Here is a 26350-nt window from a genome sequence, read left to right on the forward strand (position 1 = left end):
TCACTGGAAATCAAATCCAGAACCAATGCACTTGAACCATTTGACCACGACAAGGCACATTTAAAAAGAAGTTTCGATTTTGTTCGGAAAATTGTGATTAGGTGTAACATTAAAAAATATATTTAAGAAAGGATACGGAGCAAACGCACTGTACTTTCTCGCTCGAATTTTTTACACTGACTTATGTTAGGCTGTAACTATTATTGAAACTTTTATTTGGGAAATTGCGAATAAAATAATGTTTTGGAAAACTTTGCTAGAAGAAACTTTGCCCAAAAGTAAAGTACCCATTGGTCATATTTTCGTTAGAAATAACTTGATCCATATATTAGAATTATTAAGGATATAATTGTATGTGAACTATAAGCAAAAGCGTCTGAGTAATTTCTGAGAAAATCATGAAAAAAGTCACCCCCAAGAATAAATTATCCCTTGTGGATCTTTTCAGGACAAACGAGCTATGCTATATTGTTAGTGTTTTCGTAAAACATTTATTTATGAAATACGAACACAATCGCCTGAGTCGTTCTTGAGAAAATCGCAGGGTAAAACTTACTGTCAAAAGTAATATACCATTTCTAGTTTTTCCGGATGAGGGAATTATACCATATAGCTAGGTTATTTATATCACATGTTTTTATAAAATATGAACAACAAACATCTCCTGAGTGTTTTTTAGGAAGGTCATCGTGAAAAGCTTACCCCCAAAGGTAAACTCTTCTATCTGTAATTTTGACAGTATATCGAGTAATTTTTAAGCAAATCATTGGGGAAAAAAATCACTGTCAAAGTATCTCTTTTGGATTTTTCTTTTCGGAACAAGCGAGTTATACCATATTGTAAGATTATTACAGAAAATATTTTACTGAAATTAGAACAAATTTGTCTCAGTTATTACTGAGAAAATTGTCCAAAAAAATTCAACCCTTGAGAAAACCATTTCTTCTGTATGTTATCGGAATAAACGATTTATGCTGTATGTTAGTTTATTAATGAAACATTTCTTTACGAAATATGAACAAAATTGCCTGAATCGTTAATGGGAAAACTATTGGGGTAAAGCTCATCCTAAGATTAAGCTACTCCTTCGAACGAGTTGTTTGTTAGGTTATTAATGATACGTTTATTTATGAAATGTGATTGAGAAAATTCTGCAAAAAGAACGCATACCATACAGTAAATTACACCATATATATTTTTTCAGAAACATTATTCATATGCGGTGGAGATTCGTTAATAAAATATATATTTATAAAAAGTAAATAAAATCGTCACAGCTTTTTTTACTTGAGAAAATTCAATTGTTTTAAATTTTAATCCTTCAGTAAATTACCCTTACTTTTAGATGTCGAAGGACATAAAATTCGAAAGATAGTATGTTATTAAAACGTTATGTCTAGAATTCGGTCCAGATACGTTGAACAGTATGGCCTCTATTTGAGTGCGTGTAAAAGCGTGACGAACTGAGAGACGAATAGATGGACAGACATCGAAAAATCATTTTTTTGATATGTAGGAGCCATGTAACTTGAATTCATTGAAATCTGGTATTCGGTTTTTATAACCATAACCACACTTTCTTCTTTCGTCGCTCGAACGTGAAAACGAATAGGCCTACACCGACACGTAATGTGATAATTTGTAATCCCAAAAATTTAATTTTTTCTGTTTAATGTGTTGTCACGCTAGAAAAAGAAGCTTATGCATGTTCATTTTATTATCATAATTTTATTATCAGTTTTTCACGCTACTGTATAATTCGTCGGAAGCATTCGTGCTATTCACAAAGAAGCATTCTTGATTTTTTTTTTTTTACACAGACTTGCATTTGTTGCACTTGTTGATATGAAACAAAAGGAGAGAGAGAGAGAGAGAGAGTCAATACTCTAAAAAGGAACACACACACACAGAAACACTAGAACAGACAACGAGCTATGGTTGTGAATATGTTCGTCACGCTGTGTGAAAGCTGCAGGTCGCGCTTGTTTTGTTTTTTATAGACACACTCGCAGTGAGTTGAAGTTTGAAGTTACTTCTGCTGTTAAAAAAAAAAAAAAAAAAAAAAAAAAAAAACGGAGAGGGAATGATTAAGCATAACATACCATAAACTAAAAACAATCGCTATTAGTAATAAATAGTAAGCTAATTCTGAATAAATACGTCATCAGAAAAACCAAAAGTTATTTCATTATTATATTGTTTCGGTTCTTATTAACATAAAAATTATGCACTTTCTACAATGTTTTTTAAATAAAAAAAATTGAACAGGATCGGATAGGATTCGATCTGGGGTCAAAACAGTATAAGAACTATTAATCTATCACTCTACCCACTTGACCACACAGACTTTCTTTTGTTGCCTATCTTCTTCTTAAGAAATAAATGCTCATGGATATAGAGCATGTCACTTCCAAACTTAAGACAACAGTTTTTATGTTTGTTTATATATTTCCGTAAAACATCTTGGTTACAGAAGCTAATTTATATTTGGCAGGCAATTTACACCCTAGATTTAAGCCAATAAATGCAATATTTTACTCCACTGTTCCTTGATTCAATTCTCCCCCTGTTCTGTTACCAATTCTGTAATTCCCTCTACAATCGTGGTGTGCTACTCCAAAAATTCCCTCGAAAACAATATTGCCAGTATACACAAAACCGAACATAATTTTGTTTTTTGCTTATATTTTTATTATTTTATTATATTTTTTGGAAATATCTCCTTAGATGGATTGCTTTCTATTATCTCCACATACTAATAACTGAATTTTACCCATAAACATAAGGAAAATGAAATAATTGCGAAAAATCGTGAGTTACAGTATACGCGCAATTTTTTTTGCGCATGGGAGTACATGTTTCATAGTTTTTAAAAATATTTGTGCTAGAAGAAAAGAGAATACGTTCGAATATAAAAAGGTGGAATTGCAGTTATTACTATGTTCAAATGTCTATATATTATCATTTTAATACTAATAAATCAAATTTCATGTAAGTAATGTTAGATTTACACATAATACAAATACGTGTATTTTGACAAAGCAAGGGACATTTAACTGAACTTGAAAAAGAAAGCAATAAAACATCATAAAAATTCTACTGCATTTCAAAGAAGACAGGACAAAAATATTCTACATATAAGTCAATGAGCTAAAAATTAAAGATGGCGTCGTTATTCGACACCCTTAATAACCGTTACTTACTTGTGTTTGTTGACTGAAAGGCAGTGGATGATTCACTATGTTCAAACTGTAGTTGTTCCCTTTGAGGGAATGAAGAAGAGCGTTCTCTATAATGCTGAGCGAAATAGGACGGCTATGATAAGGCTGATTGTTGAACCATCCAGTTATGTTGGTCTGGTTGGTTTCTGGATCATGATTAAAGTTTGCTGCAACAATGTATTTTCTCGTCACGTGGCCTATATTTTCACTCGACTGAAACGAAAAGAGAAACAGCTCACTATACATTCTAAAATTACTTAATGAACTTATAGGATCAGTAGTGCACATAGAATTTCATCAATGGGGCGCGCGTTTAGGTACTTATATCTTACATCTTAATATAATAAATGTGTATTTTTCCATAATGTCTTATTTAAGAACGAGTTTAAACCCCGAACTCCGCCCTTGCGTATGGTATTGGATAAGATTCATATTGGATAACCAGTTTAGAATGCTTTAAGAACATTGCCAGAACGAACTTAAAAAGAATGGAGAGATGGAGCGGGAAGGATAACTGTCATTGTTCCTACATTTAAAAGTAACTTTTCTTATTCACACTTTCTCTTTCTCGCAAAAATTCGCAAAATATCTTCTCTCTATGACTTACGATTCCCGAGATATGGCTCCTTAAATATCTAGAAATTCGAACTTTTCTTTGGCCAATGTCTCGGGAACGGTAAGAGTGACGCGAAAAATTCAATCATTTGTCAGATATTTTTTGATGCTCTATCGAATGGAGGGCTAAAAATTGGAAAAAAAATCGCAAATAAAACACACACACACACAAACACACGACAGGCATAGAGAATTCAGTAACGGACTTTTTAAGTTCTTTGATCAAGTCTTCGTGTGCTCATGTAAGCACTGGCATTTTCCCGAAATACTAGCCCAGATAAGCCTTTTAGATTTTAGAGTTATCAGTTTTCTTCAAATACTAGCCCAGATAAGCCTTTTAGATTTTAGAGTTATCAGTTTTCTTCAAATACTAGCCCAGATAAGCCTTTTAGATTTTAGAGTTATCGGTTTTCTTCAAATACTAGCCCAGATAAGCCTTTTAGATTTTAAAGTTATCAGTTTTCTTCAAATACTAGCCCAGATAAGCCTTTTAGATTTTAGAGTTATCAGTTTTCTTCAAATACTAGCCCAGATAAGCCTTTTAGATTTTAGAGTTATCAGTTTTCTTCCGTCTCGACTTTGAACCAAAGGCATAGCAGAAAGCCAAACATGGTGGTGATTGTGAAGTACATTAACCCTTGAAGTAGGTTCTTTTTAAAATAAATCCAAGATTGTGTTTGGTATCAATGAAGTATAATAATAATATTTTTTTCTACGTTGCAGAAATATTACGTGTTGTGAAAAAAAAAAAAAACTTTAATGGGTACGTACTGAAGATGGCAAGAAATACTCGTAGAAACGTATAGACGAACAAGTTAAAAGCATGAGTATAATGATAATTTTTCTATGTTACAGGAATATTACAGTAATTTGAATCCACAAAGTAACGTAAGAAAATCCTTAATGGGTATGTTCTGAAGATGATGACAAGCACTAGTTGAAACGTATATACGAACAAAGTTAAAAGCATAGGTATAATAATAATTTTTGTACGTTACAAGAATATTACCGGTAATGTGAATCCAAAAAGCAACGTAGAAAAAAAAAATCCTTAATTGGTACGTACTGAGGATAACAACAAGCACTCGTCGAAACGTATATAGGAACAAGTTAAAAGCATGGGTATGATAATAATTTTTGTACATTACAGGAATATTACCGGTAATGTAAATCCACAAAGCAACGTTAAAAAAAATAGTACGTATTGAAGATGACGACAAGCTGTCGTTGAAACGTATGAACGGACGGATGCTTAAGTAAACTCAAGACCAATATCTTATTACATTCTGATTAAGATTGTACAGTACAATATCGGTGCTGTCTTTAATATGTACTTGACTATTTCTGCAAGGAAGTCAGTTCTTCCTTTTACATCGCTATTTGCTTTACTGTTTTGGAGTTTTTAACACCATAATTTTTATAGTTTCTTTTGTATGTTTACTTTTCCCTCCGACGTTTTCCTGGACCGCATTGTCACCTAACATGTCGCCCATCGAATACGTGTGCGATATGGTTGCTCAACATCTTGCTCGTTACGGTCCTCCAGCAGTGTGATAGCGATTTTTCAGCAACACGTCGAACGGTTCGATAATGGCATGACGTAGAGACTCTCTTGTTTCACACGTTACAATTCCAAGCAACAGTTTATTTGAGATATATTTACTGTACTTGATAAAATAAATTAATTTCCAATAAATGTTTTATTATTATAGTACCGCGTTGTTATCTATATCTAACTATGTATCTATCTATCTATCTATCTATATACAGTATGGCGCTAAATTCGTTGTACAAAAGCAGAGGAGTGATTCCTGAGAGTAAAACCAAAAAAAGTTCCAATAAACATAGGGCGAAAACCCCATCGTTTACGTGTTATAGACTGCCGAAAACATGAAAAAATGAATTCTAAAGGTCCATAGCTCCAAAACTATGGGACCTACTGTAGTCGGGTCAAGACTTCACTTTGGAACTAGTATGTGCTCTCTCCAAAAATACATGTTTTAGAATTTTAAAGTACTCACGCAACAATTTTTATGGAGGTAGTTGGAGAGTACTTTATACCAAGGCCCGTAGCCAAACTCCCTCTATAAAAATTGTTATGGAAGCACCTCAGGATTCTGAAACACACATTTTTGGATAGGACACATACTAGTTCCTAAGTGAAGTCTTGACCCGACTACAGTAGGTCCCATAGTTTTGAAGCTATGAACCTTTAAAATTCATTTTTTCATGTTTTCGGCAGCCTATAACACGTAAACGATGGGGTTTTCGCCCTATGTTTTATTGGAACTTTTTTTTGGTTTTACTCTCAGGAATCACTCCTCTCCTTTTGTACAACGAATTTAGCGCCATACAATATATATATATATCTATATCTATATCTATCTATCTATCTATCTATCTATCTATCTATATATATATATATATATATATATATATATATATACAAGTATATTAGTAAAATGATGTGTAATATTTTAAATAATTTGGTGAAGATGCATTGCACTATACCAGATTGGTATTGGTACAATCATATTCAAAAGTAATGCAATTAGAGTTCGTTTTCTATGGAACTTAGGCTGGTATAAGTATTTAATTTAGAAGCTTGTAGTAAGGAGTTTAGGAGACACCAGAAAGTATAAAAGTTTAACACAAGACAGGTTATAAAAAGTTTTCAAAAAGATGAAGATTACAATAGTTTTGAACGTAATTGAATATTGAAGTACTGCTAGTAAATACTGTATAATGACTATACAGGATAAGTCAAAATGATGGACCCGATTTCAGAAATTAATTCTGTGAAATTTAATAAAGAGATGTTATTGTGAGACATGCGCTTCGAAAGATTAACTTTCAAAATTTAGTTTCCACATTCTACCGCTAGGCGTCAGCAGCGAGCAGTTAAGGAAAATGGCGTTGATTGGAGAACAGAGACCTTTCTGTGTGCTTGATTATCAACTATTGGCTTATTGCGTGCCGTGTTACGCAAGGTGCACACTAGGACACTTGTGATATGTTTGACGAAAACTTTGACAGTTTAAATTTCAAAGAATAAAGATCTAAAATCGGGTCCGTCATTTTGGCTTGCCCTGTGTATTGAATATATATATATATATATATATATATATATATATATATATATATATATATATATATATATATATATATATATATATATATATATAATATATATAATATATTCTTATACATTGAAATCACGTATGGCAAATGCGAAGCATCTAAAATAACCCGACATTTTTATATATTGAGAAAATAGTAGAGACACCATTTTTTCCCCTTGTTTAAAGCATGATACATTTATATTATATCAAAAAAAAATCGATGACTTTAGATATTTTTCGATACGCATCTTACTCACCTTCGTAAGAATACAATCTGACATATTCCTTTCACACCACTCTATGGATCCTCTCTTCCGTAAACTTGCATAACTGTCAACCAGGTTTTGAGTAAAATTTGTTGTGGCGGCACTGGATAGATTTTGTACTAGCGTCACTGGATTATCAAATTCCTGTAAAAAATAATTTAAAAAATAAATAATAATGTTAATAATTTTTAAGACCTTCTTTCTCGTCAAGTACTGGAATCGAAGGAGAAACTCTTAAAATCTTTGTGTGATTTGTTTTATTTAATCATTTGTGCAAAATTACCTATGGACACCGTTGTTTTTTGGTGTCAAACTTACAGCGCTGAGAAAGAAGGGTGGTGGTATTTGGCCCATAGAGTACATTTGTTTTTATCTTGGCACGCCTAAAGGATGGATCTGTCTGCAACGCGTTCTTGCCAAGCCGCAGTTAAGTTGCGACTTACAATACGCTAGGAAACACAGCAAAACGACACACCACCCACAAGTCACTGTGACACAATTGTTCGCGTGTGGCAACCAAGCATTTCAAATACCGCCAAACACCAATAACCTCATTTGATGGGCTGGCTGATAACAAACGTCACCTACACGACAAAGCCAATAAGACGTCTATTGGATTAAAACGTTCATGTGAGTGCTAGCAGAAAATACTTTAAAATCCAACCAAGTGCACTGGCGGAAAGCGTACCAAGATAAACAAAGGTACTCTAGCGATTGGGAATATTTGGCGCGGATTATCGGCAAAAATTGAATGCTTTAGAATACGTGATCCGGTTAAGAACTTTTTATCCCCCCATCAGCTTGGTGTTTGTGTTCCTAATGGTACTGAGGCAGCTGTTCACGCAACTCGAACTTATTTCTCGGCTACTCGTAGTGCTACTAAGGTGGTCGTAAAGTTGGATTTTCGTAACGCATTTAATGAGCTTCGCCGGGATACTATGCTTGCTGCAGTGCTGAATGATTTCCTTTCGATTTATTCGTATGTCTATCAACGCTATGCTCAACCAAGTGATCTGTTTTTCGACGGAAACACCATTTCTTCTCAGAGAGGTGTACAACAAGATGATCCCCTGGGCCCAGCCCTTTTCGCTATAACTATTCATTGTTTAGTTAAATCACTGGACACCGAACTAAATATTTGGTACTTAGACCAATTGGAACAATTGGTGGTGAACCTGAGGTAGTTCTTTCATCGTTAATACAAATAAATGAGAAGAAATCTGCTCTTGGTTTATGACTTAACTTTTCTAAATGCGAGGTTGGTTGTCTTGGTTCAGATGAAACCTTAAGAAGATTCGACGAAATCTTAAGAAGATTTAATGAGGTTGCTCCAGGCATATGTTCTCTAACAATTCAGAATGCTTGTCTTCTAGGTGCTGCTCTCACCTCGGAAGCACTTACACACGTGCTATTGAATAAAATATCTAATTTAGGATTGTTCTTGGCTCGACTTTCCTCAGTTTCAGCCCATTCAGCTTTTTTTTTTTCTTTTTTCTTTTACGGGCGTCTTTATCAATCCCTTGCTTAACCTATTTTTTACGATGCTTTCCACCTCTGCATGAGATTTCATTGCTGGAAAAATATGATATTGTCCTGAAAAATGGCCTTGATTCAATTCTGAACTGCTCCTTAAATGACGGCTCTTGGATGCAAGCATGTTTACCTGTTGGCTTGGGTGGTCTTGGTATTTGACGAGCTGTGGATATGGCGATTCCTGCATTCTTAACATCCTATCACGGATCGTTTCCTTTAGTCGAGTCTCTCCTTCCTCAGGGTTATTGTTTGGACCCAAATGGTTCAGTTCAGGAAGGATCTAGTAGGTGGGCAAGTTTAGCAGACACAAACCTCCCAGAAATCGGCAAAAAGTGTTATCAGTCATCTTGATATACGCCAATTGCATCTCACATAACTATCTGTTACAATCTGTTGTTGTTCAGAAAGATAAAGCTAGGCTCCTTTTTGCCTCATCTCCCGAAGCGGGGTGTGATTGATTGCGACACTTTCCCCGCCTTTAAGCCTTCATTTGCCAAATGAAAGCTTTCGAATTGTTGTTGCCTTACGTTTAGGTCTAGCTGTTTGTGAGCCTCATCGCTGTCCGGCTTGTGAAGATCAGGTTAACCGTGGCCTCTACGACCTTTCATGCATGAAGAGTGCGGGTAGATACGCCCGCCACTCCATCGTTAATGATACCGTATACTGTATGAGCCCTTAATACTGCTGGGATTCCTTCAATACTCAAACCTGGTTGCTGTCGTTCGAATGGAAAGTGACCCGATGGCATGACATTGGTTCCGTGGATGAGGGGTAGATGCTTTTTATGGGACTTTACATGCGTTGATTAATTCCCTTATTCAAGTCTCCCTCTAGTGAATGCTGGAGCTGTTGCTAATTGTAGAGGAGCTGAAAAGCAAAGAAAATACAACAATGTTTTCGAAAATTTTGTTTTATCTGCAATTGCTACTGAGACTAGTGACACTTGGAATGCAAGAAGTCTCGAATTTATTAAGGAGGTAGGAAGGCAGATTTCTTGCGTTTCCGGAGAAGTTCGTTCTACATCTTATCTAATATTGCGCGTAGCTGTTTCTATGCGACGTGGCAACATCTCATCGGTTTTTGGCACTCTATCACATGGAAAGAAACTGGATGAGGCGTTTGTTTTGTAATAAGAATAGACATTTAATTTAATTTATTGCTTTTGAAAACTTTGTTGTAATATCTTGCGTTCATTAATGCTGTTCATATGAAATTTGGAAATGTTTCATGTATAATAAATTAGCCGAACTTCGAGTTTTTAAAGGAAAAATATTATTAATAATAATTTAATTTAATAACATATTTAAAGTGATAAGAACAGCGTTAGCCAAGTATAGCACTGTACAAGGTTATTGAATATTTGTGTATAATTCAATTCAAAAGCTTAAAATTCAATGTTAGTACCATATATTATTATTTATTATTAAGTATTCTGCCTTTCGGCAGGTCCTGGGGCTAATGAGGATTTTTTTGTTTTTCAATTTTAGATTTGGGCCTGGAAATGTTTCTTCCACTTTTGTCGATCTTCAGCTTCCTCTTTTAACTCCCAATATTTTCTCCTATCTTTCAAATCATCGATTAGCTGTGTTCTTCTTTTTCCTATTCCTCGCTTCCCTTCCATCTTTCCTTCTATGGCTTTGTGAAGAAGACAATTTCTTCGCAAGATGTGTCCAATCCAATTGGTCATTCTACAAAGGATGGTGGCTAGAAGTGTTCTTTTCTCCCCTATCCGTTTTAAAACATCTTCGTTTGTTGCTCTCTCTGTCCATTTTCTTCTCCATCTTCCTCCAACACCACATTTCGAAGTTCTCTAAATATTTCTTCTCTAACTTCCGTAATAGAATACAATAATTGTAATATTGTAATATTTGTATTTGTAATTGTAATTGTAATAATCGTAATATTGTAACATTTCATAGTTTAAAACTGAGTCATATAATGTAAAATATAACAAAATAAAATCACTAAAATAGCCCTAATCTTAATGATTAGATTGTCTAATAATAAAATATAACTATTTATAAAAGAAAATAGTGTATGAATTGTTGTTATAACAGAATAAAACATTATAAAAGTACTAAAAACCTAGTATAACCCTAACTTCTAAGAGTCCCGCCTTCTATTATTAAACATAGTAAGTAAGGTGCTTAATACAGAGTTCTTTGTACCGTTCTTACACAATAAATTTGCTTTCCTTACTCTGTGAGTTGGCACTCTGTATGAGATGTTATTTACTGGTACAAGATATTCACTGTATAATTATTTTCTAGAATGGACTCTAAAAATCTTAACGTTTGTTGTTCTCTTCTTTGTGATAAAAGATCTAGATTAAAAACCTCTAATAATCTCTCGTAATCACAATAGTATTATTACAAATGTAAATGAAAATATACATATCTTATAAACCTTTGTTTTGGACCCTTCCTGTTTTATCATGATTTGTTCTGCTAATGTTTGACCAAATCGCACTTGCGAATTCAAGTTTAGGTCTGATAAGAGTTTTATATAGTAGTTTTATATACTATAGAGTTATGAGTCTTGAAATTCGACCAGTTTTTAAGAAAATTACCTGTTGCGATGTTTGCATGTTTGATAACGTCATTCCCATGGAGATTGAATATCAGTTGATGATCAAAAGTTACTCCAAGGTACCTGACAGATTCTACCTTTTCTATAGTTTTATTACTTATACTGTATTTTGTTATCAATTACTGAATTTTCTATGTATATGTTACATGTTTGCATTTGCTGCTATTTATACTCATACCGTTATCACAAGCCCATTTATAAATACTATCTAATACCTTTTGATGCATGTTTTGCCATTTACAGTTGTCACCTTTTTAAAAAGTTTTATATCGTCAGCATATAATAAAACCTTTACATTCTCAAGATTGCACATTTTATCATTAATAAAAACTGTAGACAGGGCTGACCCTTGAGGAACCCTTTAAGACTTCTCTGTTTAAAAAGTTTTACACCATCAGCATATAATAAAATCTTTATAATCTCAAGATTGTACGTTATATCGTTAACAAAAACTGTAAACAGTAATGGTCCTAGGGCTGACCCTTGAGGAATACCCTTTAAAATTTCTCCTTCATCTGATAGCACATTATTATGATAGCTTTTACCTTAAAAGTTCTATTGCTAAGAAAGCTTTTGAATCATTCTATAAATAATATTGACAATCCTAGAAAAGCTAGCTTTTATAATAACAATGAATGTTGTACAATGTCAAATGCTTTTGAGAAGTATATATATATATATATATATATATATATATATATATATATATATATATATATATCACATCAACTTGTTTTCCTGCAGATAATGCTTCCGATATATAATCAGTAATTTCTATTAATCAGTATAATCAGTAGTTTCTCATTATCGACCTATTTTTTACAGAACTATGTTGTTGTTCTATTATCAGCGATTTTATCTGGAAGGACAAATATTCATAGATCAACGTTTCGAATATTTTCCCAAAGGCAATTAGGATAGTTATTGGTCGATAACTAGTAGGGTTTCTTTTGTTTCCCCCCCCCTCTTTGAATATTGGTACAATCATGCACTTCTTCCATTGATCTGGAAAAATACGTGTCCATAAAGAAATGTTATATAGGTCAGCAAGGACTGGTGCAATATTGTTGGCACGTGCTTTGATTACATAATTGGAAACTTGGTCCTAGCCTATTGATGTTCAAGGTTTCAAACGTTTAATTACTTTGAGAATATCAGCCGCTGAAATGAATAATAATAATAATAATAATAATAATAATAATAATAATAATAATAATAATAATAATAATAATAATAATAATAATAATAATAATAATAATAACTAACTTTATGGCTTATGGAACCCGGAAGTTCAATGCCGCGTTCACAAAAGCTCTCCACTGACTTTTATCCTTAGCCAACTGGAGCCAATTTCTACTTTGTATTCCTATTTCTGCGAGATCCATCTTAATATTGTCCTCCCATCTGCGCTTAGGTCTTCCTAATGGTCGTTTTCCGATTGGTCTTACAGTCAAGACTTTTAAAGCGTTTCTATTTTCTTCCATCCTAGCTACATGACCTGCCCACCTGAGCCTCCTAGACTTGATGACTCTAACAATGTTTGGTAACGGGTATAAATTATGCAATTCCTCGTTATCAAGTTTCCGCCATTCCCCATTCCCGTTCCTCTTGGGTCCGAATATTCGTCTCAGGATCTTATTCTCAAATACTTTCAGTCTATGTTCTTCTTTCAGAGTAAGTTACCATGTTTCGCAACCATATAGAACAACAGGCATGATTATTGTTTTATAATAATAATAATAATAATAATAATAATAATAATAATAATAATAATAATAATAATAATAATAATAATAATAATATTCTAGTAATGAAAATTTATATACCTAGGTAAGCATATGAAGTTTAAGGGACATACTGCATATTGTGGACATTAAAGAAAGAGCACAGTTCCTCCGCCATAATATAGATTTATTTATACACTGTAAGTAATACAAATATAAGTGATACAAGCGATTGAGATAAAATGTCTGTGTCTTGTATCATAAGCCAATAAATTGGTTTAGAAAGTAAAATAATGTAGTTAACAACGTTGATGACAGCAGAACATATAACTACATTATTTATTATATAAAATTCTTTTTATGAAATTGGAAAAAAATTGTTCTAAAATATGCTAATGATAAACGTGTGTTCGAGATTTAATCTGGAATCTATAGCAGGAACTTCTGACCGACTCTAGACAATGGAAGAACATGCTAAGGGATACTCCAAAACATCTTACTTGTTTTAAATTTTGATTTCTGAGTAATCCTTACACTTGCAAGCTTTCATTTGTCAAGAATTTGTTAAACAAACAAACAAACGAACAAAAAAGACAATGAATTACACTGTCATTGGACGAGTGAACTAGAGCACAAGACAGGCCAAGTTGCACCTTAGGGAACCCCTACGGTAGGAATGTGTACTTACGTCCAAAGATACTTTGAGAGGAGGCAAATCCTTCATCCCTGGTTGCATTTTCAGTGTGATCAATGCAATGATGAGAAAGATAATGGGCATCAGAGTCTGAAATAAGAATAGAGACACCCAACTAAATAATAATTATTATAAAATATTACAATTTAACTTTTCAGACAACTTACACATATAATGAAATAAAATCTTCTCTGTTGCGTTGATTCCTTAATTAAACTTGATATTTCGTTCAACTACTTACCTGGGGACACCTTCAGAGGTTCAGCTTAATTCTGTAGGTATCACTTCTACATTTTCCTTTCTTTTAAATTTCGAACCTAAAATTTATACTATAGATTTGTTGTGAAAACACTGAAAATTAATAAATGCCACTACGTTTGCGAAAAAAAAAGAAGTCATTTAATCCCTGCTACATCCACTGTTGCCAAGTACCTTATTTTCAGAAAGTATAGGTTTCTCGTATATGTTCACTAAACCTGTTGATAAGTTAAGTTTGGTAGACACGGGCGTAACGTTAATAAAACTCCTAGGTTTTATTTGCTTGCACATCGATTATGGTGTAATCACACAATCAAAACTCCATTACGGACTGCAATAATAAAAATGAAATGAAATCTTTTAGTTTATCGTCCTACGATTATGTCCTTTAGGCTAAAGGAGATAGATGATTAAGGTAAGTGAGTGACGATGGAAGAACTGATAGAATGTGAATGTGGAAGGAAACCAAATATCCCGAGAAAACCCACAAACACGATGTTGTTCACCACAAACTTACTTGGTCGGGGATCAAAGTAAGGACCTCACGCACCAGAGGTAAGTGATCTATCGTTGAGCAACAATGTTCCCCAAGCTGTACTAATAAATTTTAACTCTGCTTTATCCATTGTTACTAGCTATCAGCAGTGATATTAATCAACTATTTTCAGTATTTTCATAGGAATCCATGATATAAGTTTTAGGTTCAAATATCGACGAAACGAACTGTAAAAAGGAAATTGAGGTATAGGGATATTCCTTTAAGTACTAATAACGCGTTCGTTTCGCCGATAACGGGGGATGGTAAAACATGGATATTTAGATAGTTCGCATACTAGTTCCTCTGTAATTCCTTAAATTGCTTGTTATAGGTCCTATAGTTTCTAAGGTAGGGCGTTTCGAAACATGATTTTTCGAATTTTTGGCGGTTCATAACTTTACTTGCAGAATTAAGCTGAACCTTTCTCAAGATGTCTATAAGAAAATAGGTGGACGAAATATCAGAAAGAATCAACGCAACGCTAAAGTAAAAGGATTTTATTTCAAAAATTATTACAATTAAATTTAAGTGTAATTATTGTTATAATTAAAACAGCCAGAAGTTGCCCTCTGAATTATTGATTTTTACAAAAATACCATTTAACATTTTTTCGTTGCTCTTGTGGACTTAGAAAGTAAAAAATGGAAATCAACATTTTAATTTTATCGTCATCTATTGGTTTATTTCACGTAATGGATTTCTCAGTTTTTTTTCCTATCCGCTTGTTAAATTATTCAGACAAGCTGGAATAGAATAGCGTTAGGTTTACATGTGTGAATTATGTTGTTTGTTTGGTTTACATAACTTTCAAGTCATGTAAAACTGTGTATGAAACAAATTGTAACAAACTGAACGCCCTAGTTACTTATGCTGATGAATGTATTTCTCTCAAACTGACATTTTTTTTATTTTTTATTTATTTATTTATTTTTTTTTTTGCACATTTCAAGATTTTGGATTTGAGACACCACAGTAGTACTTTTCCACGTTTTTGTACTATCTCTTCCGTGGTATATACGAGGGGGAGTCCGATAATAAGTTTTCGTTCCCCTCTCGTTTTCTCTAGGAAAGCGAACAGCAATGGCGGAAACAAGCCAACGGTTGCGCGCGCAACTCGCCCGCGATCCTGCAGATGGCGCCGTCGTAGCGCCAAGACAAATCTCTCAGTCTGAGCCTGGAGTTTTTGGAGGTTGGAACCATCACTGCTGCACGGTATTATCACATCCTGTCGAAATTGAAGGAGGCGATTCGGAACAAGCGGCTTGACCTTCTGGTGTTCTGCTGTTGGATCACAATGTGAGACAATACTCAGCGACGGCAACGCAAAACCATATTGCAACTCTTGCCTATCCTCCATACAGTCCTGATCTCGTTCCCAGTGATTACCATCTGTTTCCGGCTTTGACGAAGACTCTCGTCGGCAGACGCTTTGGAAACAATGCTGAAGTTGCAGAAGCTGTTCGACGCATCTTCCGTATGCAGAGCCCTGAATTTTTCCTGGATAGGTTTTTGAAACTTACAGACCGGTATGACAAATGTCTCAATGTACGTGACACTTATGTGGAAAAATAAAGGTACGTCTGATCTTTAATATCCCATGCTATTTTTGGTCTTGCATCCCCACCTCTGTCCACAGTCGCCTGGGGAAACTTATTATCCCCCCCTCGTGAACTGAGAACTTCCTAGTTTTCATTCAGTTGGTCTTTAATATACTCACCAATAACAAGCAGACCAATATCTCAACCTTTCAGAGATAAACAGACGAGTCCGTAACGCTAACTCTGAACTGAACTTTTGCTATGAAAAATAACATTCTCAATTAGTATCTATTCTCATTCTACGTCACACTGGATAAGTAGTGAATCCAGTGGACTGCCCGTCTAGTCTCATTCATCGGTCTACACGGACGAGCCGTTTTCAGGTTCATAAGAAGGAAGCCATCTACATCATCAGCAGGTTAATGAGAGAGAAATATTCTCCTTGCATACACAAATTCACTACACTACTTTAAACACTCTACATTTCCCAAATGTTCACTGAAAAACTATTAAACTCAGATATAAAACATACTTCTATGTCAAGGAATTCATTTGTGCGAAAAGACTAAGATTACCAATACAAGTTGCTTTCTCGCAGCATATTCTATTTTCCCTTCTCTTTAATAGTAATAATAATAATAATAATAATAATAATAATAATAATAATAATAATAATAATAATAATAATAATAATAATAATAGATTTTTACAGTGAAATAAAACAAAAATTCTATACAAACATGATATACAGAGTCTGCCAGAAAAATATATACACTCTTTGTCATCCTGTACCCATTGACAATTGTTCTGAAATTTAAGTATGTTGTAGTATGGTTTTTCGCCCAACAGATGTCAGCATTGTCAAATTGTTTTCAGTTAAATTTATGTTGTAGTACGGTTTTTCGCCCAACAGACGTCAGTATTGTCAGCACGGTTAGTGAGATAAGAAAATGGTAGAAGCACGCTTGACGTTCGAGCAGCGTAAGTACAGTTTGAAGTGTTTTATTAGGTTTGTGAATGCCATCGAAGTGCAGCGTCAGTGGAGAAGGGGAGTTTGGTACTGAACCACCAACCCGCCTAACCATCAAACGCATTGTTGACAAGTTTGAGGCGCATGGAATGATTTGTGATATTACACAGGCATGTGCATCGGTCTCCATTGATACATTGATACATAGTAGCTGCAGCAACCGCTCGTCGTTCTGATAGGTGTTTGGCCGCCAACGGTCAACAATTTCAACATCTAATGTAAACATATGCTTAATTGAAGGTTTGTAACACATGTTTGAACAATAATTAAATGTAATTAACAGTTTTTTTTTTTTACTTAAACAGTGTATACATTTTTCCGGCGGACTATTATACTGTAAATTCATTGTTTAAATAGACAATAACATAAAGTTTTGTACACACCTGAATAGCATAGAGTACCGTACTTCGAGAAGCATATTTCAATTTCTTCATAAACATGGCTTTCAACTGATTTTGGAATAATTTGAATCCAGATATGATTTCCGCCGACTCGATAGACACTGCAATGAACAGTAAATGATACAACATTTTATTTAATAAAAGATAAATCAGAAATGAGCCATACAATATACAGGAACAACAATTAATTTAAATCTTAGAAGGTTTGAAGTTGTCGAGACACAAATAACATATAAGGAACGGTAGCTCAGTGGTAGAGTGCTCATCTTAGGTGTGAGAGGTCCCTGGTTTGATTCCAGGTTATATGAGTCTGTGGATAACATCGTGTCCATGGCTTTTTTCTCATACCCCGGCATTCTCATTCCACCATTTCTTTGATAATTACCCATTTTCAGTAATCATTCACCTTCTTTAGCCTACATAGCATAACAGAGGAACGTAAAGCTGTAAGATTCATTCATTCATTCATCCAAATAACATATCAATCACCAGAAATACCAAGATCATGCATGGTAGCTACAAAACGGTTTGATGCCATGTTTATTGTATGCAAATTTGGTAATAAACATTGTATAATGTAAGTAATTTGGTTATTACATTTGTATCTATGGAAAAATGGCATATAAGGTATTTTTTAGATTACATCATTCTGAAATAGTTTTTCAACACAGCAAGTATAAATGTCTATAATTCCATACATTAAATTCCCCCAAAGTTTATTTTTATCATAGGTACCCAGTGAAATAAGCACCATGCATTTACGTATTCAACAGTGAAAACTTTGATAGCGATTTTCTCGAAATGGTATTTTTGCGTATATGCCCTTTTTCCATATACCGCCTCAATTTTGTTTTGATGAAGAGCGAACTCCGACTAAAGAGGAAACGAGTAGTAGCACCAAACAAAAGAAGGAACACAATTAAGCTAAGAAGAGATGAAAGCATGAAAAGGGAATTTGCAAATGCGAGAGACAAAGAGACGTCTACGGTAGTTTTAGCAAGTGATGACATCGACTCGAAATGGAAAGCCATGAAAGCAGGGATTACAAAAGCTGCCGACGAGCACATAGGAAGAGAAACGAGAACCCAATATAAACCCTGGATAACAGCAGAAATATTGGAAATGATGGAGCAAAGAAGACAGTTCAAGATAACAAACAAAGAAGAGGAATACAGAAGGTGCAGAAATCACATCAACAGAGAAGTTAAAAAGGCCAGAGAAAACTGGATAAACAATTTATGCAAAGAAATTGAGGAAAATGTAGTCAAAGGCAATACAGAAACGGCATGTAGAAAGGTTAGAAAACAGTTCGGTGAGAAAAAGAAACGCACAGACATTATCATAGACAAGGGCGGAACAGCGCTAATAGAATAGGAGCAGATAACAAGATGGAAGGAATATATTGAAGAACTCTACAAAGGAGACAGAGTGAACGAAGAAGAGACAGAGAAGGAAGAAGACGTCGATGAAAATTAATTAGGACAATCAATTTTACAGTGCGAATTTGACAATGGAGAAAATGCAACATGGTAAAGCCCCAGGAATAGATCAAATACCAACGGAAGTGATTAAGAATCTCGGAGTAGCAACAAAGAAGAAACTATTTAATCTTATTAATGAAATGTACACCTCTGGGAAAAATACCAAAAGACTTCGAGAAAAGCATATTGGTACCTATCCCGAAAAGGAAAGGCGCACGGAAATGCGAAGAACACAGAACGTTAAGTTTGCTTTCCCATGCATCAAAAATACTGAGCAAAATTATCGCACAACGAATAGAAGGGAAGATCGAAGAACGGGTATCGGAGGACCAGTTTGGATTCAGGAGGAAAAGGGGAACAAGGGAAGCAATACTGAGTTTACGGTTGATCATGGAACAGCACATCAGAATAAACAAACCAATTGTGATAGCATTTGTAGATGTAGAGAAAACTTTTGACAACGTAGATTGGAATATCATGTTCAGAACGTTGAAGAATCTGAAAGTGGATTACAGAGACAGAAGAATAATATACTACCGGTAACTTTATAGGGACCAGACAGCTGTTATAGGAAGAGATCAGAAGGAAGCAAGAATAAGTAAAGGAGTGAGACAAGGATGTGGACTTTCACTTCTCCTGTTCAACGTCTATATAGAAGAGTCTATGAAAGAATTCTTTGAGAAAAACGAGAAAGGCGTGAAAGTAAATGGTCAGATTTTCAGCACAATAAGGTTTGCCGATGACATAGCATTGATAGCGGAGAACGATGAGGACTTTCAGAGAGCACTTTCACGTTAAAAGCATGCAAAATGAAGATAAATAAGAAGAAAACGAACGTGATAAAGTGCACAAGAGCAAGACAGGAAGAGGCAAACGTATAGCTTGATGGAGAGAAAATCGAAGACATTAAAACGTTCCCCTATTTAGGAAGTCTAATATCCTCGGATGGAAGACGTGAAAAAGAATAACGCAGGCTAAACAAGTATTCAATAGGAAAAGAGGACTGCTAACATCAAGAAATGTGTCGTTGGACGTTCGTAAACGATTTATTAAGACTCTGGTTTGGAGTATGGCGCTTTACGGATCAGAGACGTGGACATTTAGTGAAGTTGAAATATCTAACCTGGAAGTATTTGAAATATGATGCTGGCGCAGAATGCTGCGCATATCATGGACCGAAAGGAAAAAGAATGAAGAACTAAGGGAAGCTAATGAAGGACGACAGATCATGAAGATAATAGGAAAAAGAAGAAACAGCATGCTTGGCCATCTCATTCGGCACTCCGATAGGATCACCGTGTTGATAGAGGGAAAGGCAGAAGGAAAATCAGGAAGAGGAAGACCAAGGATAGAATATCTAGATGCAGATACGAAGAAGAGGCCTTATCAAAGTATAAAACAACTCTCCCATGGGAGGGAAAAGTTTTAATATTTCCATGTTGGCCACTAACCTATGGTTGAGGTGAACAACAAGAAGAAGAATCATTTCGTTCATATTTCATCAATCAACTTCCCCTAACAATTCTATAATATGGCATAAGTCATTTTTCTAGGAAAAATTCAGAAGGGATAGTTTATTCTTGGAAGTGAGTTTTCTGCACTATTTTCTCCAAAGCAACACAGTCTATTTGTTTATATTTCGAAAATAAATATTTCATTACTAATCTGGCAATGGAATAACTCATTTGCCCTGTAAAAAAATCACCAGGGTAGTTTATTCTTGGAGGTGAATTTTTCATTAACAAAAACAAAAAAACAAAAAAAAAAACCAGACGATTTAGTTCATATTTATTAATAACTCTATAAGAGTGCTCAAATCACTTGTCACTAAAATATTTATAAGGGTAGTTTCCTTTTTATTATTATTATTTACTATTTCCTCAAATACGACTTACGTGATTTTGTTGATATTTTATAAACAAATGTTTCATAAATAATCCTAGTACAGATAATCATTTGTCATTATAAAAGTTCTCAAACGTATTTTACTTTTGATGCTGAGTTTTCTTCGGACGAAGTTTTCTGAGAACGCCTTATACTTTTTTCGGATTTCACAAATAAATGTATTATTACAGCATCACTGATAACTTACCAGTTAATTCCGAATGAAAAAAGAATGCATTACTAGTAGATGATATATTAATACGTGTACCTTATCAGTAGATTTCTGAATGACGTATTATCTTACCAGTAGATTCCCGAATGACATACTAATGAATTACTAGTAATTTTCACATGATATATTAATAAATTACTATTAAATTCCCGATTAAGATATTACTGAATTATTAGTAGATTCCAGAGAAATCATATTAATAACTTACCAGTATATTTCCAAATTACATATGAGTGAATCACCAGTAGATAATCGATATTCATGTTAATAATTTACCAGTATTCCCGAATGACATATTATTAACTTACCAGTGAATTTCCGAGTGACACATTAATGAATTACCAGTAGATTACTGATTAAAACATTAATGAATTACCAGTGATTTCCTAATGACATACAAATAACTTAACCGAATATTATATTAATGAATAACTAGTAATTCTTGAATTACGAATTAATAAATTACCAGTAGATTTCCAAATGACATATGAAGGAAGTATCAGTAGTTCCTAGATTGTCGTATTAATGACTAACCAGTAGATTTCCGAATGACATATTATTAACTTACCAGTAGATTCCCGAATGATATATTAATGAATTACTAGTAATTTTCAAATTACATATCAATAAATTACCATTAAATTCCCGATTGAAATGTTACTAAATTATCAGTAGATTTCACAGCAAAACATATTAATAACTTGCCAGTAGATCTTAGAATAACATATCAATCATCAGTGGATCCTCGATATTCATATTAATAATTTACCAGTATTCCCGAATGACATTTTATTAACTTACCAGTGGATTTCCGAATGATACATTAATAAATTACCAGTAGACTACCGAAGAACACATTAATGAATTACCAGTAATTTCCTAATGACATACAAATAACTTAATCGAATCATATTAATAAATAACTAGTAATTTCCGAACAACAAATTAATAAGTTACTAGTAGATTTCCGAATGATATATGAGTGAATAATCACTGGCTCCCAGATTTCCATATTAATAACTTACCAGTAAATTTCCGAATAACATATGAGGGGATTACCAGTGGTTCCTCGATAGTCATATTAATAATTTACCAATACAATGACATATTATTAACTTACCAGTGGATTTCCGAATGACACATTAATGAGTTACCGAAGAACACATTAATGAATTACCAGTAATTTCCTAATGACATACAGATAACTGAATATCATATTAATTAATATCAGTAATTCCCAGATTACAAACTTTGTGGTGGACAAACACATTGTGCGTGGGTTTTCTGGGATTCTCCCGTTTCTTCCCATTTTCTTCATTCCACCATTTCATTCATTACTCATCATCACCGTCTCCTTTAGCCTAACCGGCATAACCGTGGGACGTAAAACTCAAAGATTTCATTTCATTTTTTCCCCAGATTACAAATTAATAAATTATCAATAGATTTCTGAATGAATTATGTTTAGAACACATTGATGAATTACCAGTAATTTCCTAATGACATACAGATAACTGAATAGATTGCAATATTAATAACTTACCAGTAAATTCTCGAATGACATATTATTAACTTACTAATAGATTCCCGAATGACACATTACCAGTTATCTCAGAAAATACACACACACACACACACACACACACACACACACACACACACACACACTCAGACACAAGTATTGGTCTTTCCCGGTAAAAGGAGAACAATAACGTTTCGAGGCTTGAAGTTCCTTCGAATCATGATACAAAATTATCTCTTTCTCTCTAATGTCGAACTTGAGCCATAGATGAGTAATAATTGATTCTAAGCTGAATAACGCCTTTCCACTGTGCGGCCAATTTGAACGGATTTTTTGTTTTTGAAAGATTTCTTATGGGAAAGACATGGTGGCCACTCAATTTTTGGAAGTATTTTCGAGAAAATCTTTTTCTTTTAACTTTTTCAAATCTTGTTTTAGTAAAATCATTTGTATTTGCTAATTGTTTCATTAAAAAAATAAAATTTTTATGGTTAAAAAAAGCAAAACAAAAGAAAGCAGAAACGGTTAGTTTAAAGTTTATGTGAAGATAGGATCATGCTGATCTACGCAGTCCTACATACCTCCTGCCTAGACCTCCTAATATATATTCCTTATACTTTACATCGCCTGCAAGAATGTACTTCAATAGAAGTAATATTTAAATTAAATGAAGGAATATTAAATAATTTCTAGAGTTAATTGATGAGAAACTATTTTAATGTTCAGCTTTCGAAGAGACAACAGCTGTTCAAAGGAAATGTGTGTCTGTCTCAATTGATGTCTCAGTGAATTCCTTCTTAGAATATATAATGCTTTGAGAGGCAAAATTTTACTTTTGTTTCTTGTATTGTAGTCAGTCTTGTATTGATTAATATATGGAAGCCATTCTTTCATACTTTTGCAAAAATCAAAAATATTATTTTCGAATCTTGTTTTAGTAAAATCATTTCTATTTGCTACCTGCTTCGTTAAGAAATTTTAAAAAATATATATATGGTTAAAAAAGCAAAACAAAAGAAAACAGAAACGGTTAGTTTGAAAGTTTATGCGAAAATAGGATCATGCTGATCTACGCAGTCCTACATACCTCCTGCGCGGGCGGATTGAATTTCCTCAAACATTACATCATCTGTAAAAAATCGGAGAAAGTACATAAACTCACGTCTCTTGGCTCAGCAACACATATTTGATGGGGAAAATTCATGTTCAAGTCGTTCATGCCACGCTATTAGTCTAATATTGTAACATTTACTTACGACACAATCCTCACAGTTAATCCCTAATCATGCCATTTATACAGGATGTTTCAAAACAACACCGACATCGTTTGGGAGGTGATTCCTGGCACCAAGACAAGACAAAAAGTATAGACCAACCTGGGTGCACAAGTGCTTCCTTTCGGAGTTATTGGTTGCCGAAAACATGAAAAAATGACCTTAAAAATCCATAGCTCCAAAACTATGGGGCCTACCGTAGGCATATCAAGATTTCACTTAAGAACTAGTATGTGCCCTATCCAAATATCCAAGTTTCAAAGTCCTGTGATACTTCCGCAACAATTTTTATAGAGGTAGTTGGTGAGTACTTCAAATTATACGTCCGTAGCCAAACTTTCTCTATAAAAGTTGTTGCGTGAGTACCTAAGGATTCTGAAACATGTATTTTTGGATATTGCACAGATTAGTTCATAAGTGAAGTCTTGACCCGACTACGGTAGGTTCCATAGTTTTGGAGCTATGGCTTTAAAGTTAATTTTTTCATGTTTTCGGCAGCCTATAACTCTGAAAGGAAGCATTTGTGCATCCAGGTTGGTCTATACTTTTTGCCTTATCTTGGTATCAGGAGTCACCTTTCAAACGTTATCGGTGTTGTTTTGAAACACCCTGTATAAAAATTTCAATAATTATCGCCCTGTCAATTTTTTTTTACTATAAATTTATCGATAAGTTCCATAAATAATATCTAGAGAATTAACAGAAAATAATCCCGTCTTTCATTAGCTCGAATTCGTCCCGAAATAAAAAACAGGTATGCACTTAGCTAACTTTATCTTCTCTAGGTCTTAATTTGATTTAACTGCACTTGGCTAACTTTATCTTTTCTAGGTCTTAATTTGTTTTAACTAAGAAAAATATTTAAAAAATAAAAATATACAAAACTCAAAATTAAAAAATAACTATATATATAATATATATATATATATATTATATATAAAGAAAACAATAAGGACAGTTTCATTTTGTAGCGTATTAGTCACATATTTTTCTTTTGTTTCTTAAAAAAAAATAAACTAGCCTTCAACTTCATTCTATGGCCATAACATTTTATCTGGTCTTAAATATTTTTATATTTTTCTTCTTATTTTTCTCCTTAGTTTTGGTGTATATATGATTTTTTATGGACTTCGTCAGTCCATCCAGATGTATATGTTAAATACAAATACTGTCATTGTAGCCCTGCTTATGAAAGTGTATAACCACTAACCGGCTGAGGTTGGATAGTATTTAGTTGACATACTAAATAATTTCAATTAATCAACAAATACAGGAAAAGCAGGCAATCTCACTACAATTTGCTTCAAATAGATACTTTTAGGAAGTTATGAAACATTTATTGTTAATGCTATAGGATGGAATTTCAATAGTTATAAGACAGAGATACCTTATTTTAACATCTGTGTTTATTTTAGCACAAATGGTTTCAAAGCTTGGTAACTTCTTCTTCAGTGTATACCACTAAAAAGCTAAGTTTAGTAAGGTAAGTAATACATAGCATGGAAGATTTTCGTTTTGTAAAAAAAAAATAAAATAAAATAAAATAAAATAAAAAATAAATAAATAAATAAATAAAATAAAATAAAATAAGATTTTAAAAAAATCGTAACATTTTATTTCACATTTTTAAGTAACGTAGGGCGAAAAAGTTCAAATATTCCTTTCGAAGAAAAAAGTTACTAGGTAGAACACTGTAGATCGGTGCAAGCTCCTAAAATAGTTATTCCCAAAGAAACAAAAACGTGGATAGGAATTCCTTACTTTCCGCAATTATCCACAATTCAACGCATTCTTGCAAAGCATAACATATTTGCTTCTAGTATCCCCCCGAAATATCTCCAAAAACATCTCAGTGAATTTAAAAGTTATTTTGTTTATCCACTAAATAAGTCAGGCATTTATCGCGTTCAATGTGAAAGCAACTCCTCATATATAGGGCAAACGAAACTCAATATTACCACCCGAATTGAAAAACATATTAAACAATTAAAAAATCACACGAAGAGAGCATTGGCGCTTCATTTAAAACTACATACACATAATATAAAACAGGTTAATGTAATAGGTTCAGCTAAAACAACGGGAGATTTAAGAATCATTCTTTATTCATAAATATAAACCGGCTTTAAATCTGGATACTGGCAATATTGATAGAATCTGGTTACCTACTTTTGATGCATAATTTAAATCTAGCAATAGTGACTTAACATAGACTTCGCGCTTCCTTCGATTCAGTTTACTCTTTTTGCGCTGTGCTCTGCTCTTGGAATTTCAGAATCCATTTTTTACCTTACATTTATTTAGTGGTATATATATATATCCCTTGTTTTACACCTTTTCTCTCCTATACGTTTTTATTCTTGTTACCTTGCCATTGAAGACGGAACTAGCTTGTCGTTCCGAAACGTATAGAAAATTTAGGCTTCCT

The 26350-nt window shown here is 33.7% G+C and overlaps 1 protein-coding gene across 1 annotated transcript in view; it reads right to left on the reverse strand.

Annotated features, from left to right (window-relative positions):
* Abca3 (ATP binding cassette subfamily A member 3) overlaps positions 1–26350 on the reverse strand; it is a 124121-nt gene that overhangs the window by 41412 nt on the left and 56359 nt on the right. The window contains exons 15-18 of the mRNA XM_081732148.1: positions 17512–17630; positions 13759–13854; positions 7216–7368; positions 3204–3434 (exon numbers count right to left, since the gene is read on the reverse strand). Coding sequence (XP_081588274.1) covers positions 3204–3434; positions 7216–7368; positions 13759–13854; positions 17512–17630 — 599 coding nt within the window. The remainder of the gene's footprint in view (positions 1–3203; positions 3435–7215; positions 7369–13758; positions 13855–17511; positions 17631–26350) is intronic.

Source organism: Thermobia domestica, chromosome 11 (assembly GCF_964235325.1).
Source record: "Thermobia domestica chromosome 11, izTheDome1.hap1.1, whole genome shotgun sequence".
Lineage (NCBI taxonomy): Eukaryota > Metazoa > Arthropoda > Insecta > Zygentoma > Lepismatidae > Thermobia > Thermobia domestica.